This window comes from Ambystoma mexicanum, chromosome 5p (genome assembly GCF_040938575.1).
Source record: "Ambystoma mexicanum isolate Mex_15411 chromosome 5p, UKY_AmexF1_1, whole genome shotgun sequence".
Classification (NCBI taxonomy): domain Eukaryota; kingdom Metazoa; phylum Chordata; class Amphibia; order Caudata; family Ambystomatidae; genus Ambystoma; species Ambystoma mexicanum.
This window is the reverse complement of record NC_090930.1, coordinates 929,433,596-929,454,836: the sequence shown is the minus strand read 5'-3', so window position 1 is coordinate 929,454,836 and position 21,241 is coordinate 929,433,596. Positions and strand designations below refer to the sequence as shown.

The following is a 21,241-nucleotide window of genomic DNA, read 5'->3' as shown; positions in this document are numbered from 1 at the left end:
TTGAGTAACGCAATTACATAAGACTGGCACATTTCTTGTACTCTGAGTGTGTGTAGACTAAATAAAAAATATCAGGTCAATGGACTAGTTGTGCATGCACATGGACCTTCATTCCACGGCATGTGTCTATTCTATGTCGGTGCATGCAGTGTCGCTCGGGACATGCATTGTTTGTGCTTCACATGCACCCTGTTCCCTTGCAGCATAAGTTACGTAAGGTGTCTGTCGGTGACCGGTGCAGCAGGCATGGTGGCTTTCATGTTGCAGTGCATTTCCACTGTGCATGTGGTGTGCTGGGTTCGTCATGGGACCTCTCTGGGCATCTGGTGCCAATGGGGGGCCATGTGGGCTGGCCGCACATGGGTGCTTGGCGATGGTACTGGCAGGGTTGTGGGTGAGGCAATGTGGCCCTTTTCCAGCATTGATTTGGTAAGTGCATGTTGTATTGTGGTACCTGCAGTCATGCTGGTGTATATGGTTGCTATGGTATGCATGATCCCTGTCCTGTACTGTGATGATGGTACAGGAGGTGGTGGAGTATAAATTTCAGATTTGCTTGTCATGCCATCCTTTGTGTAGTCATTTGCATCTACCCCCCCATTTGGGCATGTGCTTTGCTGCGCATGTGTGCTGACTTTTCTACTCAACCACTTTCCAGGTCCATGGTCCTCTGTGCCTCTCCATGTATCCTAGCAGTGTAGAGTTCCATAGGACTGTGACATTGTGGGTGGAACCAGGGCAGCGGGCACAGCAGTGGGTGATGTACAGGTTGGGGTTGCAAGTCACCTGCACATTCATGGAGTGCTTGCGGTTTCGGTACACTACTTTGTGGGCTTGTGGGAGTGCAACATGGGTACAGTCCAGGGCAGCAATCACATTTGGCAATGGCATAGAACTGTGCCTTCATGGCATTGACATGGGCTGATGTGGTAGGCAGTGATATGTGGCCTTGCACTTACCGCATGAGGTCTTCAAGCACCTGGCCAAACACTGCACAGAATGTGGGCTGTGTCATGCCATGCATCATGGCCAAATAGTTCTGGAAGGTGCCATTTCCAGGAAATTGTAGGACAGACACTACCTTTAGCAGTGGGGGCATAGATGTTGGGATGTTGATCCTGCTCCCTATGTCATCCTGTATTGTGGTGATCAGCTCTGTTATGGTCTCCCTGTTTAGGCGGTACAGGATGACCAACAGACTGTTGGTGAGTGTCCATGGTGAGGGCCTAACCCTGGGGGCTGGTGCATGCCTTGCTGGGGCTCTCCTTCTCATCACTCCCTGTGCTCCCTGGCCTGGTTGTCCTGCCTCTCTCCTTCCAGGTGCAGCATGAGCAACTGCTCACAGTGGCTAGTCTCGCAGCATGGAAACAGTGTTTGTGGTAGCGGTGTGCCTTTTGTGGCCATGGGCTGGATTGGGATCACCATGGAGGTAACTGCGCCATGTTTTCGGCTGTATTAGCACTGGTTTTCGGTGCTAATTGCTTCGGACATGGACTTGTTTGTGACTATGTTTGGGGCTCATGTGGCCGGCTGTAAAAGCGCTGGCTGCTTTTGCAGTCTGCAGTATTTGCACCGGCTCATGATCCGGCGGCCAGCGGAGCGGTATTGATGATGCTAATTCTGTTACAGCCGCTTTTAAGGTTTTACCGCCTTGTGATCAGGCCCATGATTAGTTATGGTAAGCTTCTGATCAGGGTAAATACACTGAATTTTAACAACAGGTTTTGGTTCTGAACTTGTAACAAAAGAGGTTGGCCAGTAGAAGTTGACCACGTATTAGGTTTTATGTTTACCAGAGATAGTTCTCTTTTGCTGGAATTAATTTTAAAGAAGTTGGAATCCATCCAATCTTTGATGGATACCAAACACTGTTTTATTTTTTGACATGTAATACACCCACAGCAATTCACTACTTGACTTCATAATGGACATCACCTCTGCCATTGGAATGCAGCTGAGTCCCATGACAACAATTCAGTCCAGAGGGGCACATAATCCATCTCCTTGACTCACCTACTCTCCTGACAGTTTATAACAGCACCCAACCACTAGCCAGATCTCCATGGGCCGCTATCAGGTACCTACATTCATGGTGGCTGAAATGTACACGTGCATTCTATAAATCGTCCTTCAATTCTCATACCTCGGACTTCGGTCCTCCAATGGCGTTCACCCCACCCCACAGAGTTTTGAGGCCATACCAATGGCATTGGGCGCTATACAAATGTCATATTACATAACATAACATGTATTTGTGTCATTTCCTGAAAAACCCACCACAATTTGCACATCGTCTGCACTGCATAGTTAAAGAAAGAGACCTTAGTTTGCTGTAAAAGGTCCCTTAATGAGCATAGGTTAATATTAAAAAGGATTGGGGAGAGGGCAGAGTTCCAAGGCACACCACAGTTCAATGGGTGGGCTTGGGATAGAAAGGGGCCTATACTGGCGTGTTGTGAATGTTTGGAGAGAAAAAGGACCTGATCCATCTGAAGGTGGACAGTCTGCTAATATTTGATGGTCAATGGCGGTCAATGCCGCAGAGAGGTCTAAAAGAATTAGGGCATTCTTTCTGTCCTTGTCCGTTGACTCTCTCAGATGGTCTAAGATAGAGATGGAAGCTAGTTTGGTACTTCTCTGGGTTCTAAAGCCCATTTTGGCACCATCCATGATATCTGAGTTTTCAACAAACTCTTGGATCTGGCTAACTGCTATACTTTCTATTTGTTTAGCTAGGAACAGGAGTTAAGGAAATAGGCGAAAATTATTTTAATCAGAGAGGCCCAATGTTGTTTTTTTTAACAGGGTTTTTTCATAGTGAGTTTCCAGGTATCTGGGAAAGTGCCCAGGGAGAGGGAGGAGTAAAACACCTGGAGTACTTAGTCCGAGAATATAAACTGTATAGTTCACCATGGCTAACCCTGCATCCTAAATCTGTGTTGTGCTAACAAGTTCTCATTGCCATTCTGTTGTGAGGAATTTGGTGGGTAGGGTGGCTGGGTGGCACTAAGCAATGCCAGAACACACACGGGCAGGTGGGTTGTAAAATGCAGCCATTGCCTTTCTAAGTACATGTGGTTTTGACTCTCATTTGCAGTAACGTCTAGAAAGTATGGACGTTTCTAAACGTTCTGGGTTGAGGGGCCTAGGTTTTTTTAAACTATGTTTATGTTTATGAGTATCAGGTTTATATAGCGCTTTAATCCAGAGCGCTTTACAAGATAACAACAAAATACAAGAAAAATAAAAGAAGCATATTATGAAACAAACCAATGAAACAATAACCAGAAGAAACTGAATTCTTGCTTCACATTAAATATTGGACATGAAATTATTTTTTAACATGAGCTACTACTTTTCTAATCTGTATGTTAAAGGCATGTATATTTGCAGTTTTCTTCATAAAAAAAAGAATAATCTTAAAGGCACCAACATGGAACACATGCTTCATTAACAATGGCCTGTAAATACCTCTGTTTTTCGATGGTGTTTTTTTTTAACCATTTTCTTGCGAAACAAAAATTGGAAATAAAAAAGAAACACCAAGCCCACCGATTCACCTCTCCCTTTGAATACATCTAGTACACTGCTGTGATTAATGTTGACGCGCCTCCTGCCCGCTTACGATCACACTGTGGCTACTGGCTGCATCTCATTTTTATCCCGCCATGTCTAAGTGCTTTGAAGCGGATATCCCGCATGCAGTGGTTGAAGTGATTGGGAACGGCCGGGAGCGCCGTTCCACTACTTTTATTATTTACTATTAACAGTTACACTACTTTTTGCAACCATTTTCACCATTCTGGATCAGATAGTGTTGTTACAGCTAAATTTAAATCTGTTTCAACGTAATTGGCTGCCAAAAAGCATGGCTGCAACCCTTGCAAAATAGTTTGCGTGTTGCTCCCTTCCTGCCTATTCTGACCCCTCTAGGGCGCAGTTCCACTACTTTTTTTGGTAGACTTCTCCCACTGCCCGCATGAGCACATTAAACCTACCCAATACTTTAATAAATGCATATACCATGATGTCTACGTGTTCATTTCTGTAATTAACATGTCAGTGTGGTTGAAAATATAATGTATAACTTGTCTAATATTTAGCTTTGTACGATTCATTTTGACCATTTGCTGTTTCCATTGAGTTAAGTTACTTGTTTATTGAGTATGTCTGCTTTTATTTTTGCAGTTGAAAACCTCCTTGGGTAAAGGCCGGGCCTTCCTGCGGTATTCCTTAGTGCACCAGAGGCTGGCCGATACTCTTCAGCAGTGCTTCATGAACGTCAAAGTGACCAGGTAGGTTCTGCTGTGGTTTGCCTCCGGGTCATGGAAAGTGCTCTTCCGCTCACTGCAAAGCGACATCTTTCGGTGTATGTGCCTCGTTTGTGAGCAAAGCAATCCTCGGTGACCAACCAGGGCCTCCATCACAAGACTATCAGATTGTTTCCCATTTGGGGCATCTGGGGTCCACCGACGGGAGGGGGCTTCAACATGGCAGTGCACCCAATGGTCAAGAACCTTGTGTCAGCGTTATGCACTATGTTTTGTTTGTATGCAAATATAATGTCAGAAACTTGTTAAGCAATCGAAAAGCAAATCCAAGATGCTTCACAATTCAAGAACTGGTCACAGAAAGAGGACTGTGATATGTGACCCTCCCATGTGTATTGCCCTTTTAACATGTGGGTCCCTCCCAATGTATAATGCCATTTTAAGATGGTGTTATGGCCCAAGCTAATAAAAGGAGCAACTACAGGCAGGGGTGTTGCTGGGTCTGGAAAAGATCGGGGGCTACGCTAATTGTGGGACTGTCCGGACCGGGGTCTAGCTAGCCTTTTTGGTTGTAACCCCTGAACTTCTATCCGGGGCTGCTACCAAAAGACCTAGGGCTATAGCACCCTCAGCCCCCACACCCCCCAGCAGCGCACCTGACGGCAGGCACGTGCATCAGAACGGCAGCAGACTCCAGCCATGGAACAATCTGTTCTCTCCATCTCACATTCTGGGCCTGCAGGCCCGCCTGTGTCATCATGGCCCCGCAGGTCCCTACTGGTCTGTGCCCCCCAGACCAGCCAGGTGCCCTGGATCCAGCCCAGGCACCCACCAGCCAGGATGCTGCTGGCACCCAGGCTGTGTCGCCACAGCCTCACAGGGTCCTGTCCCGCAACACCTATATGTCCGGGTGGGCCCGGCACACCAACATGCCTGGACCCCCCAGCACAAGTGAGGCCGGCCAGTGACCGCCGCCGGCCCCACAATAACCACATTAACCATTTATGAGAATACTACACAAATGCACCATAGAATTAAAACTGATGACCCTTGCCATTTGCAACATTTTCAACTTTCTCCCTTCTAAAATGTACTTTATTCCATTGCAAGCTGGTGGGTGAAAAAACACACTGTTCTCTTCCTCTTTCAAAATCTCGCTGCTCCCAAATATTCCCAAATGTTGGAGGGAATGCAGTCTAGTGTAACAGACACTGCACTGGCGAATTGAAAATAGGATCTCAGATTTTCCAGAGGGAGTGAGGGCCTCTCTCTTCAGCAACTATAACTCCAGGGCATCTATTATGGTTAGCATATTTCTGCAGTCAAGGTTCCTCCCTTCATCAAGAGATTACTTTTTGCCCCTCCAGCATAATTCATCAAGACCTCACACCAGTTCTTGATGCCTCTCAAGATATCTTTGCCAACTTTTAGCTGAGTCAGTACTTAGTTGTTGTTATCTCCATTAGTACATATCGCTTTTTTATCCTTGACAAAAAAAGCTTAGCTTGCGTAGAATCTATAGCATTAACTAAGGGGTTGCAAAAAGGCATATTATCACACACACTGCAGGGACAAAGGGTTCAAAATCAGTAAAAGGATTTTGAAAAGAACTAAATACACATCAACAAGGTAGTGACAAGCAGGAAGCAGGAGGACGCAGTGCAACATAGGTTCGAATCCCGGGTTCGGCCTCTTAATTAAGCGTGTTATAAATAATCAATTATAACATGACTGAATGTGTCTAAAGGATACCTTGGTTTTCTGCTGTTAATTATGCGTGCAACAGCCGGAATACTGTTGATAGCATAAGATTTCAAAAGACAAGATGAGCACAATTTGCCCAAAGATGCAGTTAACCTAAACTCAATTTTTTAAGAAGTACAAAGAATGAATTCAGAGGAAAGTGCAAAGCAGTAGATTTGAGTGAAAGAGTCTTATTTTTGGGATAAACAGCACATGTTGGATGACATTTCAGATAGCTGTGACAACTACCACAACACACACATGGGCAGATGAGCTTTGTCTGCACAGCAATGACATTTTAGATGTTGGGGTCTGGCTATACTGGTCCCTGTGCAATAACCACAGATTACTGACTGACATCTCAGTTCAGAAAGAGGTTTTTAAAACTAAAGTTAAGCTTCACATCCTTGCTAGAGATCAATGTATGGCTAGGGGTGGATGAAATGTATACAGGTGAAGGGAAATTGGCAAACTGTACCGTCCTGCAAAAAGAAAAAGGATTTTGTGTGGCAAAACTTGAATAATTTGCATCATATGTGTGAATTCAAGTTTGTGATAATTTTGGCTGCCAAATTGCCACAAAATTACTGAAAAATTACATATTATTTACAAAGGAATTATGAATAGGGCAGCATTTGGAAACATTGCGGAATTTCCCAGAAATGTCTGCTATTATTTCACAGAGAGGATTCTGCACATTTCTCCCACACCTGCTTGAAACACGTGAGGGTATTTTGTGTAAACGGCAGTAAAGGAATCAAGAAACACTATCTTGAAGGACAATGCTATGTTATCAGACTTTCGGATAGACAATAATTCAGGGAGAAAGTGTCGATGTTATGATCCATAATGTCTGTGTCGATGTTAATGATACCGTTTTAGTAGCACCTAAAATTTACTTTTGGTGAAAGCCCATGCACTATTATTTCACATGCTGTGGTGTTTTTGCTTCTTTAGTGATTGGTACTATGCCAGAAGCCCCTTTCTAAAGCCTAAAGTAAGCTCGGAAATCGTCAGTTGCCTTTACGAGCTGACAGAGGTCCAGTTTGATCTTGCATCAAGAGGATATGACTTGGACGCCACGTGGCCAAATTTTTCGAGGTAACATTAATTTATAATTCGCACTTTTCAAAGAAATGTTCATTTTTCCCAATGCTCTTTACTATTCGTTGGATCAAGAGCATGTTATCAGACATAAAAGTGTGCTGTGCTATTTTTTAAATGTAATCCTAGTTATACAGGTATGCTGTGACATGTTTTCAACTTGAAAAGTTGTTTTATTATTTGGACGACGTTGTTGCTGTATCACAAGTAATCCGTGTAAACAAGACTAAAAGGACGAGACCAACCAGCAATGTGCTGCCTGCCAGATCAGCAGTAGTGGGCCAGCGACAGGGGCATCCGCAACATTGCCCTGGGAGAAGGACTCCAGCTTCCAGCGTGAGCAGCCAGGCCTGCAGCGAAACGCGAACGAGTCGCCCCCATCTTCTTATGGCAGAGCTGCTCCAAAGCCCTGCAGATGTAGTGACAGCATTAGGCTGGACAAAAAGCCACCGGGTGATTCGACCTTGGTATCAGTGCGCATGGAAGGGAGGCTTGACGTTGATTGGAATTTGTGGTCGACACTCTGGAAGATTTTCGCTGGCACAAAAGCATGAAAACAGGTGAATTTGGCACATAAAAAAAACAGAAATGCACTGGTGCAAATTACTGCCTCCCCCGCCCCCATCCACTTGGCATGGTCAAGCTTTGATGTACTATGTCTGAAAACCCATCGTCAAAGGACCTCGTCTGTGCAGCATTGTCCTTAACCATTCCTCAGAGTCACTGTGTGATAGATCATGGCGGGCACGGGGAGTTTGTGGTACAACCTTGTAAGCAAACCTTATCATCACTTGGATTGGGGCAGCTGGTCAAAGTATGGTACGCCCGGTTCCCCGCTCGGCTCTCCTTCTCTTTGGGCGTCGGAGATGTTTCAGGAGTCCTGTCCTCTGGCATGATTGGCTACAAGTCCCGGTACGGTCAAAGGCTTGGCGGTTCATGGAGTGCTTTCCACTTTGTAGGATTTCTTTGGGTGGATTCCTGAAGCATGTGCTGTGCACACAAACACTTCTGTGCTCAGCCGGCTGGGGAGCTCACGAGAGCTGTGGCACCAGTCATGGCGATAGACGGAGCTGCCCGTGGATGCACAGTGCACATTGCTCGAGTAGCAGAATGGCACGGGGGTGGCGACGTGCTCTGATGATCACAGTCAATGCACCAGCCCAGGGATCTGCACAAGACGTGTAGGAGACAGTGGGGCTTCTTAAAGCCAGGGTGGCCTTTAACCAACGAATGCATACAAAGAGGAAGCCCTACTCTTGTACCAGGGTATTGGTACAAGAGCCAGGCCCTCTGCAGAAAGGCAGGCTTGTGAGATCTGAGCAAAGAATGTAGGCAAATGGATAGATGCCATGTGTTCCCGAGAATCAGTGCAAAAATGGGGTAATTCGACCTATCACAGTGCAACGTGAAACCCCCCACGGATACAATATATGTTTTTCTATGTGCTGCAAGATCAGTCCGGTCTTTCGTCAAATGCACAATACAAAAGGTTTTTTCTTGGTGGTGTTTCACAAGTCGTTTAAAGGATTGTTGCGTGGAGGGGGTGCTTTACTAAATGGGGATACCTGCAAGACTTTTCTTTGAAAATTGCCAATTGAAAAAGAGCAAAAGTCCCTGATTTTGTAGTAAGTTTAGAAGAACCCATTTCGAAATTAAGTAAAAATATAGCTTAGGAGAAGGGGAAAGGTATAATTGGAGGGAGAGTATAGTGAGAAATGGGAGAAGCCCCCAATAATGAGAGCAAAACCGCTGAATAAGCATTTGCAGAAACCTGGATTCATTGTTACAACATAGATCTCTCATTGGTCCTTAACGGTCGCCAGGTGGGCACTATTTCTTGCACAAGAATCTGTGCGCGTGCTGCTGAGTGGATAAATCACACTGGCGGCAGAGGGGCCTTTCGCCTCTAAAGAAGTTCCTTCATACTATATCCTTTCACTGCTATATCCCCACAGTGCTCAAGAAAATATTGGGCAAAAAGTGTGCAGCACGGTAAATAAAGAATAATTGAAAAAGAGTTGAGACATCATATGTTTTTAAACACCTGCGTCTCAACCTCGTCAATGAGCTTTATCACCAACTAATGCATAGTCCAGACGACATTTTCTTGAATACGGAACGTGTACAATTTTGTCAAATAGTGACAGGAGCCCGTTTTGAATTAGTAGAGTGTGTGCCTCTGTCAGCAGGAGTCTCTATTAGATGTTATTTCCACCTCATTTTAAGGTGCAAAAATGTAATTCCTGAAACGACACATGTTCTATATTAGCACATGGATATCATTATTTATTTCTTTTTTTATTTATTGTGCATTTATTTCAGTGCACAAAGCCCTGAGTCATCTAGGTGCTAGTTACAGAAAGTGCACGGTACAAGGTGAAGTGCAAGAATACACATATGGTTACAGAGTGGTGTGTGTGCACAAACTGGCAAAGCCTCACCTCAAGCTACTCAGGGCTACATCAGGCAGCATATGAGTCAAATAGGTAAGATTACACAGATTGGCAAAGCCACACCATTATGTTACAGGGGGCTACCTCAGGCAGCACATGAGTCAAATAGGTAAGATTACACAGACTGGAAAATAGTCCAGGAATGGAGGATGGAGCGCTGTGCCTCATGGCTGCTTACCAAGGCGAGTGGCAGTGCTTATGGATCCATTAGTGTTGAAAGTCTGAAAAAAGGTTTATACACAGAGGTGTTCCAACACGCTCCAACAGGGGTCTTTGAAGTGGGCCTTTGAGACAGGGGCCGGCTTCATCGCCTGCCGTCTTCTGATTGGGCCTAAGGAAGACTGAACAGGTCAATCAGGAGCATTGTAAATCCGGCTCCATGGCAACCCTTGGAGGCACTTTGGTGCAGAGGAAGAGGGCGGACATTTTAGAATGTTGAAACAAGCCAAATTCAATTAAGCTGTCAAGTGGTGCAGTGTGGGTTGAGGAAGGCATCTGCTGGCATACAGCTCCCCGCCTGATACAGGATGGTAGGTAGAGGCACATCTCACCAGCTCAATCTCTTCCTGGGATCCAATGCTGGGATTGCGCTCCTTTGCTCTCTGGAACGATGACTCTGCTGGGAGGGAGGGGGGAGCGGGCAGAAGGTAGCAACCAGTGCGCTCATCGAGTGAGTGACCTCCAGCCGGTCAGAATGCAGTCAATAACTACTGGTATTAACTGCATTCTTAACATTCTGTCTTCAAAAGCAGATGGAGAACCAACAATGCACTTTCCAGACATTTTAATTTGTTTATTTATTTATTGTGTGATTTAGTTTAAAAAAAACTAACACACATGCAAAAAACAGTCAATAATACAAGATAAAACACATCTAGCACAGATTAATTTCATGCAATAAAAACAACTTCAATAAATTCATTACATAAATTAGCAGCTATCATTCGGGTTTGTTTAGTAAATTCCACCACAGATCTTCCCAAGTAAAAAGTGAGTGAAACCTAAAATACAGTTTAAGAGTCTCGATCCGATGAACAGATAACACTGTACAATCAATAATAAGGTGCTTCAAGGTTTCAATATTTGATTTACAACAGCGACATTGGCGATCAATTAAAGGAGCTCCAGATCGACCACCCATAACATCATTGGTAGGAAGAAGGTTTAATTTAATGCGCAATCAAAGAGTTCTAAGGTGGTGAGAAGCATGCTGGGTTAGATATTTCTGCAGGACATTAAAATGCTTAATGTCCATTGTGAAATTATGAAATGCTTTATAAGAACAGAGATTGTCCCTGTTTTTGATCCAATCTGCCTCATATTGTAAATTCTTCACCTTGCCTGGATTACGTTCCTACTCCTCCAGAGAAATGGATTTATCAGCCGCCATCAGCAACACTGAATTACCCCAATTTGAAAAACTGCACAATTGCCCTACTTGAGCAATGCGTTAAATTGAACAAACTTGGTAGATGCTGTAGGAAAGAATATAGATCTCAGGAGAAGTACTCTTCTCCAATCGACCTTTGTGTTCAATGAAGTGATACCCAAATATACTTTACCAGGGGGAAAGGAGTACCACCTGGAAGCTTTAAAAATCTTTTCCACAGAAAAGCCTCTTGTTTATCCCAATCTAAATTGACTTCCTTCACCTCTGCCCCGTAAATACGTTTTGGGACAATCACCTGATAATACAATTTTAGAGCGGGTGTCATTGAAAAGCGACCATACTTTCTATCAAATGCACTGAGTTGAGTTGCCGCTGTAATAGCTCCTATTCCTAATTCATCAGTAGCTAGCAATGTAGCTTGTTTGGATCTGATAGTAACGTCCAGGTATTTAAACTCAGACACCACCTGCAGCCCACTACCATCAATATACCATCCAAAATTGTATCTTCCCGTAGTGATCTTCCCATGGTTAAATATCAAGATCTTAGATTTGGTGACACTTATCTCAAGGCCCGATTCCCTAAAGAAATTCTGAGCCCACATTTCCAGGCATTATTTCTTTCAACAAGACACTTACCTGTTTAATAGTATTTTTTGTTACAAACCATTGAGTGTGTTAAACTATGGGAAAATACCTTCACCTTTTCATAAACGCGAAAGATATTTTGTTGGATACATTTACATTATAGATTCACACTAAGGTGACACAAGTAATCTCATGTCCCTTCTATACAGCATCATCCCACAATTCTGGGTAATAAACAGGCAGTGATTTCGAAAAACTCCAAATTAATGTGGTTAAAAAACTAAGTCAACTCCAAACAAAGGTGGTTTCCAGCTTGATACCAAGGACATCACTGCAATGTTATAAACTCAAAAACAATTAATCAACAAAACAATTTTCCCCTGCCTACATGAATCTTACTACTTCAACTCACACAAGCATAATCATACCTAGGTACATATTATACTCTAAGAGATGCTAGGCAATTTAGGTTCATTTCTTCTATGATTGCTTCTATCTGAGCAACACAATATACTTCAATGTTAACATTGCTGCATATTGTGTATGTACATATTTAAATAGAACCATTTTAACATTTTTCAAAAACACTTGATTTTCTACAGTATCAACAACACAAGTATGGAATCAGAAAAAAAGTTACTTGAACAATTTACATTTATAAACATATTAATTCTACTTATCTCCCCTGTGTAAGTGGGGGGATGTGAACTTATTGACTGTGCAGGTCATTTAAATGTAGGAAAGAACAAATTGCAACAGATTCCCAAAGGGTTGGATGAGAAAATAACAGTCTCAGGAATTGAACACTCGTCTGTGAACACTTATGTGTGCAGTCTTTTCAAAATATGTATGTGCAGCTTTCTCCAAACATTTCAACCTCTATATGTGTACATCTTTCAATTTACATATGTGCGCACTGCTTTCACTGTGCATGTACCATATATTCCTATTTGTTTGCCTCTTGATCTGCAGGTTTTCATTTGGAGATGTAATAATCTCCAGCAAGAGGACCATGTTAAAGCATCCTTTCACATAGATCTACATGTGCATTTGATGATAAGAGGTGTAAGACTTTGCACGATTTTCTGTGGCTAGAATAAATTCTTTCTGCTCATTTCTGTTACACAAATATATAATGTATGGCTAGGCTCTCACCAGTTGCAAATCTCCATGATATCCCATTAGAAAATTGTGTTTCATGACTACACTATGGTCTGGATGATTCTAGGCTGGCTCTTCATTCCACTTTGAATAATACTCTGTTTTATTTAACTTTAAATGAGACATGCCTGAACATATAGCTGGGTGCTCACTTGGACTGAACTAAAATTACCTCCTCCTACAGCCCCAGCCACACCGCAAGCTATGAGGCCACAGTAAGGCCTTAGTCATTGTGTTCAAGCTAGTTAGGCCAATAAACCATTGCCAAGTATCTGGCTAATGCATAATTTCAAAGAGGACTTTCACATTCATCAAGTGTAGGCGCCTCATAAAATCCATTTAGCATCACACAGAATCATCCTGGGCTATGAAATTATGTATATATGTCTTTCATAGCAGGACATCAGTGGACCCCTTAATTTGCTCAGTCACGCTCATGGTCCTATCTGTTCACACCCTCATTCAGGCACTATCACACTCTGTCTGTCACTAACATACGCTCTCTGTCACTCACATGCTCTTATAGTTATTAATTTTAAAAAAGTACTCCAATTAGCAGTGGTGGCTGATCACCTTTTTGAGTCATGGGGTGTAGATATCCACTCAGAATGGCAAGGAGCGAGCAATTGTAGCAAGCAAGCTCGGTTTCGCCAAATAAATTAGCATCTGAAGAGAATTTTGAAAAAACTGAACCCAAAGAATAGATTAAAGAGGGGCACGTTTTTACAGACAGTTTTGAATCAGCATTTATGGAACAGTACAATGATAAGGCGTCACAAAGCCATGCTAGACATTGACAGCCTGGGCTACAAGACTCCTATATCACTCTGGAAATTCCACTCGGTCAAAGGTAGCAATGGGTCACAATTATTGTTGGCAACGGCTGATAGGATTGCTCCCCAGGTCAGAATACAGACCCTGGCAGGGACATGGATATGGCAGTGGGGTGCTACTGCTCACTGGAGGATTGAACCTAGCCATGTAGTTAGTAGTGGCTACTACTCCTACCTTTCTCCCCAACACACTCTTGCCAAGATGTTCACTTCTATTCTAGTGTAGATGACATTTGCAGTGGAAAATCTGAATTCCGGTGTACCACCCCAGCTATCATTAATGAAATCGTCATTTCTTGCATTCAATAGGTAGGGGAAACTGGAGCCAACAAACTTTAACACATACTCACTTGTGGAAACACAAGAATGAATGATACACAGATTGTGTCCTTGAATATAACTCAGATCCACAATCTTTAAACAAAGTGACTACAATTCACAAAACACAATCGCCCCTTTAATGAACATATTTGACAATATCAGGTCTAGGTAATTGGGCTCCTGAAGAGATAGGACAGAAACATGAATGAGGAATGAAATCCTCTTAGCGTAGTAGAACCATGCAAGAGCAGCCAGCCATAGAACATGGTGGGTAAAGTCAACAGCCTTGGTAGCTGGAGAGATTCATTGCAGTGTTGCCTTGAGACCTTGAGATCTTGCTTACAGAGCACAGTATGAGCCCTTTTGTTCCATGAGGAGGCCCACAGGAGTGGTTCACGGTGTCCCTTTTTATTAGGGTTCCTGGTCTCCTGCTGCTCTAGAAAATAAAAGCGAAGAACACCTAAGGAGGACCTATTTGTTTCTTGTAACTCTGACCAAACACCTATTGTTCTCACTCAGTCACACTCCATTCACCACATTTTCTTCTCCTGCTGCTTTGTCATATAGCCGAGAGGGGTCCACAAAGAGACACAGTTTGAAGGTTAAAACAGATTTTTATTCAACACATAAAGGTTCTCTCTTGGGTCAAACACAAAACAAAAGGTCTCAAGATTGCCTATTCTCAATGGCTCTGATTGTGTGGGTTTCCTTATAAAGTTTTCAAAGGTTGTGGTACTTCCATGTCAATCAGAGTATCAATGGCACCCTCACTGAGCCTCTTCCAACTGGTTCCACAAGCAGGTTTAAGAGGACTCTGTAACCTCTATCTCCTAGCCTCTTGACCTTCCTCTTCACCTCCTCCTCCTCACCACCAAGCCACTTGCTCATTCCTCCTCGCACCATGGGCTTCACCCCTTTAAATCTTGGTATCGCCCGGCTCCCTACTTCGGCCAGGAAATAATTCTTGTGCCTTCCTGATCTTGCTAGCTATTTCCTTGCTAGCATCCTGACACTTAACTCCAACCTCTTCCTGATGTCTTCAACCATCCTCTTCCTGATGTCTGCAACCCACCTATTCCTGATGCCTTCAACCAACCTCCTCCTGGTGTCTTCCACCCACCTCCTCCTGATGTCTTCCACCCACCTCCTCCTGATGTCTTCATCCCACATCCCACTGATGTCTCAAACCACCCACTTGCTGATATCTCCACCCAACCTCCTCTTAATCTCTCCAAGCAACCTTCTCCTTCTGTCTTAGCTTCCCCTCCTGTCTCCAACCTACTCCTTGCTCTCTATCTGAACTCCTTGCTCACTCCAAACTCCCGTGGCCAGCTCCTACTCCAAACACAAACAACGCCTGACTGGACACAGAGCTTATAAAACCCTGTGACCTTAGCCAAGTGTTGCTTCCTGTAAGGTTCTGCTTGTGTGGATGTGGATGGATGAATGGCTGTGACTGACAGTACCTAATCGACTAACCTGAGTTTACTTTGGATCTTTTGGAGCTGGACCAAGTCTTCAGAAGGCCGATATGCCATCTTGGTTTTTCTTTCACTATTGGTCAGGCTGTGGCTCCTCCATGCCTCAGAGGGTGTCCCTTCTGTTTGTCAGCACCCAAGAGTTTCTGCTCATGCTCTTTTGTTGAGCAAAGTAAAGTATTTTTGAAGGCAGCACAAATGCAGACAAACAAACAGTTTCTATTTCTAGATCTGCTCGCTGTGTGTGTGTGCTATAGGAAAGCATGGTATGCTTCTCGGGTTTGAGTGGTTCTTCGCTCAAGCGAAGTAAGAAAACCTGAGGTCTGAGCCAGGGGTGCTGAATTCATCGGTGCTCCCGAGCCTGGGAACCAACTGGAAATACAAGTTTGCTGCATGTGTCAGAGGCAGAGGTCTGCCCATCATTCACGCCCTAGAGCTTTGCCTTACCCTTTCGTTCTTGCTCTTGGCTTGTACATTTTGTTGTTGGTTCATCTTTGTGCGTTTGTTACTGGCACTCTTTTTCATTGAGATTTTCATCCGAGATGACCCAGGCCACGCATTAACCATAATAAAATTGATCTAAGCTTTTCACATTTCACATACAAATATGCTACTTTTGTTCCCTAACACAGATCTGCAGTAACATATTAATGTACTCATTAATATTTCATAGACATAAAGAAGTCGTCTTGTACCCTCTTCATTGTAGTTTACAACCCATTAAAAGGATCTTGTTTGAACCTATATTAATAGGCTCCCAAGACCATGGGGGTCATTACAATTTTCCCAGTGCGGTAAAGATGTCGGTAAAAGTGCCAGTAAATCCATTATCAGCACTTTTACTGCACCAGGAAAAGAGGTGGAAGTAAATCAGGCACCCACCATCACAAAACGGGCAGAATGGGGAATTACCGTCATTCCTGATGCCTGTAATATCCCAGTAATACCGGGAAATCAGGCGGCGGGAATGCTAATTCTGTTTGGTGGTATCCTGCTGGTATTACTGGTGGGATACCACCTAACTTGTAATGACCCCCCATATCTTTGGACTGTAAACGTGCAAGCATGCATGTAGATGCATGCATGTGTCACATTTAATTAGCACTATCTATGCTCTGATTCATCTCTGGCGACTGGAGTGAAATTCCAACCCAAGTGACAGACTTATGCTTTGGTCCCGCATGCACCATTTTAGATGCTACTTGGCCCTAAAGTTCGGGCAACTGTGAGGAATCTAAGGGCATCCTTACTTCTTTCCCCAAAATATCCTCCCTCCAGATGGTCAGGGAAAAGCCGCCACTTTTGCATCCTGACCTTGGGGGTGGAAATGCGAGAGATGAACACCTGGGAGGAGGAACTTTGGGGAGTGGGGATGAGGCAACCTTGGGTGGGACACAGTATCCCCCATTTCCCTTTCATAAGGAATCAAATGTACCCCAATCTTTTATGGGATATTACCAATCCATTCCCTATTGTGTGAGAAAACCATCTCCCGATGCATAGCACTATGGTACTGAGATAAGGAAGAGACCACATAGAAACATACAGCAATCGTTTATTAACTCAGACATACACAAACACCACTCTGGTACTGGGACGAGGAAGAGGGATGCTGAGCACCAAGACCGTTGTGAAATCACAGTGAATGGCCTGCACCTGAAGCCAAAGGGGCGGCATAAATTACCTGCTCAGGTGAGGCTATGAGTTCGCCTGTGGAATGCTTGCAGATGGAGAAGCCAGAACTGAAAGCAGGCAGATGCGTGTCAATAGCGCCAAGGTGCTGCAGCGTCATTGCAGCGGAAGCATATTGTGGCGGGTGTTGTCCAAAGGTCTCCGGTGGCAGGGTCTGGCTGCCGACCTCTTGGAGTCAAAGGGACTTCCTTTCCGGTAGACTGAGGTGTCGGAGACTCTAGAAGAGGGGCTTGCCGAGCCGTGAACTGCAACAGCCATGGTGAACCTACCAAAGCGGAAAAGGGCACATGAAGACAGCATACCCGGTGAGTCAAGTAATGCTGAATGACTCCGGGATGCTGTGGTGCGAGCCGCATTGTGAATGCAGGTCGGAACGCTCACGAGTAAGTGAAGGACAGCAGAGACAATGAGATTGCTGGTCCAAATATAAAACACAGATGTTTGATGGCTTGGCTAATGTGAAGGTTGATGAACAGAGTGGTTTGTGAATACCAAACTGTATTGAAATTGAGAAGGCAGTGGAAGGGCCAGAAAAGCAGTAAACTTTAAAGTGAAAGAGAAGCCCGTGAGCAGAGGGCAAATACCCAGCAGCAGAGTGAACTGGGAATTTGCAGTTACAATGTTTTGATGTGAATGAACTGGAGTTGTGAATACCAAACCCAAGGAAAGTAATAATCAGTGAATGCCACATGAATGGAAAGTAGAGAAAAGCATTCCCTGATACGAAGAAACTGTGAATCATGGAAACTAAAGAAAGCAAGCATTGGTAATAACTATAAAGAACTGTGACATATAGAAGCTGAGAAAAAGCAAGCATTTGCACGAGCCATAAGGAAAAGAGGAACTGTACAAGTTGAAAAAGTGGCAAAACTTTGAGAAGGTTTCATAATCCAGCAAGTGAATGGTGGCAAACTAAGTATTCACAAGGAATGCAAGAATATAAGTCCAATACTATTGTTGAGCTGAAGCAGTGGTGGTGTAACTGTGGAAAAGAAGCCAATAAGGTGTGTCGGTTGCGTGACCTGTAATGGGTGGACCATGTGGTCCGACAACTGCACCTAGACCAAATACACCCCACCAAAGAGAAGCCACCTGGCTCATCTGTAAGTTTATGGTTGAATATCAAGAGAAGCTTGTACATTGTGAACTTAAAGAGTTGAATTTTGTGATATTGATGAAAGATACAAAGAGCCTGAAAGCTGAGAAGAATCCAGAGGAATTGTGTTGTTATGAAAACAGTGAGAGACTTGAACGCTTGGGAAAGAGAACCCTTTGTGATTTAAAGTGAACTATTTGGAATCCTGGGGAAGGGAGAAACCTTTTTCCAACCAAGAGCAAGAAGAAGCTCTGAACCTTTGTTTGGACACTTTTTGATTTGATGCTGAGATCTCTACACAGTTTGAACAAATGGACATGAGGGCAAGTATAGGGTTTGGACACAGACGGACATTTACTTTGGACTTCCTGACACAGACTATCAATAGTTTCAGATAGGTAGGGAAATCCCACCTTAGCAAAGGGTAGGATGTGCCTTATTCCAACCTCATTGTCATTTTAATAAAGGTTTGTAGCCCAAACGTTCCTCAGTTGTCTGTGTCTACTTCCTGATGCATTCACACACCCCACAGGAAATGTATAAATTGTCTCTGCGGGTCTAAGCCGACTTGTCGAGAGAACAATTTAAGAAAAGTTTATGTATGTCTGATGTCTCAGCACCCTCATGGCTCAAGCGCTGTAAGCATATTTGATGTGCCTCTGATGTCAGTGTGTATGTTCAGTACCAGAGCCAAAGGAATCTAATTATTTCAGTACATGGTTTTCTTCACTCACAGATTTCACTACTCTTAAAGGAACAACCTTTACACATTCCTCTACACCAGGAAAACATGCAGTTCTCTTCTTTGGGAATCAGGAGAACAGTTTATTGCTGCTTCCACACTGCTTCAGAGTCCCAGGTGTAGTAGCTGTCCCCCTTAAAGCCACAGTGTGATTTTCTCAAACCAGTAAATGGGATCCAGTGGGAAAGCACAGTTCTCTGTGTCAAATGCTTGCCTGGCCCAGTGGTTTGACAGTGAGGCTGGGCTCTGGGACAGTGGTGTTCAGGTGGTCCCAATCACTAATCGATAATAACAAAACAAACTCGAGAACATCGAGTAACTAAAAGTGCACGCGAACACCCCTCTTTATTCAAACATGAATGCCCGGGGAACAAAAAAAACGCATTCTCAATCGTTATAATACAAAACCCAAGCTTTTAAATGGCATCACAGTGTGCGATAAGAAAACACTGTTATTCACTCGATCTATTGGTTAGTAGGATATAATACTTATACAGCCTATAGGTGAAGACTACTGTTGTTGGGTATTCTTTAACTGATGACTTCTCCTAGGTCCATCCTATGAAAAATGTTACACTTCATTCTACTACCTCATTGGTTTTCACCATGCTAAGGTGGCCAACCTGGTGGATAGAATTCGGATTGGCTGACGGTTTACTCATCCAACCGTGGACACTTTCATGTTATACCAAGGTGTGTGGTGGAGAAGGAAAGATGAGTAGACTGCTCTAATTAAGTTTGAAGAAATCACCCCCTTCTCGTTCCCAGGCCTGAGACTTTATCTGCCAATTTGTTTGTGGTGATGGTGTGTCACCCCTGTGTCTAGATGCACCAAAGAAATGACAGGTGTGCTGTGTATTTGTGGCAGGAATAAATTGTCACTGTTCTGATCATGTGGTAGACAACCACTGTTCAGAATTCATTTTTGTATATATTTATTGAGTTTTTCTTCTATTGTACCCCGTGTATGCTGCACTGTGTGTTTATTCATTAGGAAGCCATCTTGCATGGTAGCTATTTGCAACTGGAGATCAAAGCTATCTGTACTTTCTCACTGCTACCAATAAAAACGAATTAACTTTATAGCTGCATGCTGTGTGCTTCTGGAAAATGTTATCTAGTGGTTTCGATTCCCTTTTGGGCCCCCTGTTTACTGGCCTTGAAGCCTGGGATTATTGTGTAAAGCACTTTAATGTCAGGATTCCGTATTTCAGAATAAAGGCCTTTCAGCGTTCTGTTTAAAATGGTGGTACTCTGGTGCAATCTCCCCCATGTTTAAGTTATTTTTGTCTCATGCATTGCATACTGCCATTTGTTGCTCTCTGCTGATGTATACTGCAACCTACCCCTACCGACACCCACCTCTATGCTACTTGTGTAATTCTAGCTGTGTATACTGAAACCTTTCCCTAACTTGTGAGTGCACTGTACTTCTCACCCTACTTGTGTGGCTCGACCGATTTTACTCTTTATGGTGGTTGCATTATCTCTAATGTCTAAACTGGCTGTTTACAGTTCACTTGTCAACGTGTACGTGCAGTCACCTCTGGGGCCAAATCTTGTGTTGATTCTATCTGCATCATCACACTCTTGTCATCTTGTCAATTTATTGACCACATATTCTTGTGTTGACCTCTTCTCAGGTCTACCTGTAGGGATTCAAACCTTTAGGAAGCCCCTTGAAGCTACCTCTTGTTCCACATACTCCTCTGGACCACATGTCAAAAAACAGCATTCTCCATCTCCTTCACAGTCCACCAATGTTGTGTATAATTGTGAGGATCTAACAGGGGTTCAAATCTTGTACCAGGAGGCCCAAATGACCTTTGTATGACATGCATATGGGGTTGTTTGTCTTTTTGAGTGCCAACATGGGCCATGTTATTTTCACCCAATACTATTGTCAGCATGTGTTCATTCACTATTTTCTTCCCTGTTTTTTTACATTGTTTCAATATAATTTGCAGGACACAAAGGCCAGCCAGTTCTAGAACTAGTACTGCCATTAGTATTTTAAATGTATTACCCAGCCAGGTAGGCACCCATGAGAACAGGTAATCAAACAAGCCCTAATCTTCTGTTCTATCAGTCTCCTGTATTTTTTCTGTATACAAGTGCTGCAGGGACATTATTGCTTCTGTCAAGCTCCCATTCTGTTCATTGTGTGCTGGAGTAAATGTGCAGCAACTTGAGCCGATCTTTTCGCACACTCCCCCCTCCTTGGCAGCGAGGTGCTCAATGACATACCTGTTTTAGAGAGGCATCAGACTGATAGCTCTCAACTCCTCCTTAATTGTGTTAAGCCCCTTTGCATTGGCATTGATGGTTAACAGTAACTCCCATCTGGTTATCTGCAACCACTTCTCATTC

At 43.7% G+C, this 21,241-nt stretch overlaps 1 protein-coding gene across 3 annotated transcripts in view; it reads left to right on the top strand.

Annotated features, from left to right (window-relative positions):
* FYCO1 (FYVE and coiled-coil domain autophagy adaptor 1) overlaps positions 1-21,241 on the top strand; it is a 1,135,599-nt gene that overhangs the window by 337,050 nt on the left and 777,308 nt on the right. For all 3 annotated transcript variants that reach the window (XM_069613367.1, XM_069613366.1, XM_069613365.1), the window contains exons 6-7: positions 4,189-4,295; positions 6,972-7,115. In XM_069613367.1, the coding sequence (XP_069469468.1) occupies positions 4,189-4,295; positions 6,972-7,115 (251 nt within the window). The remainder of the gene's footprint in view (positions 1-4,188; positions 4,296-6,971; positions 7,116-21,241) is intronic.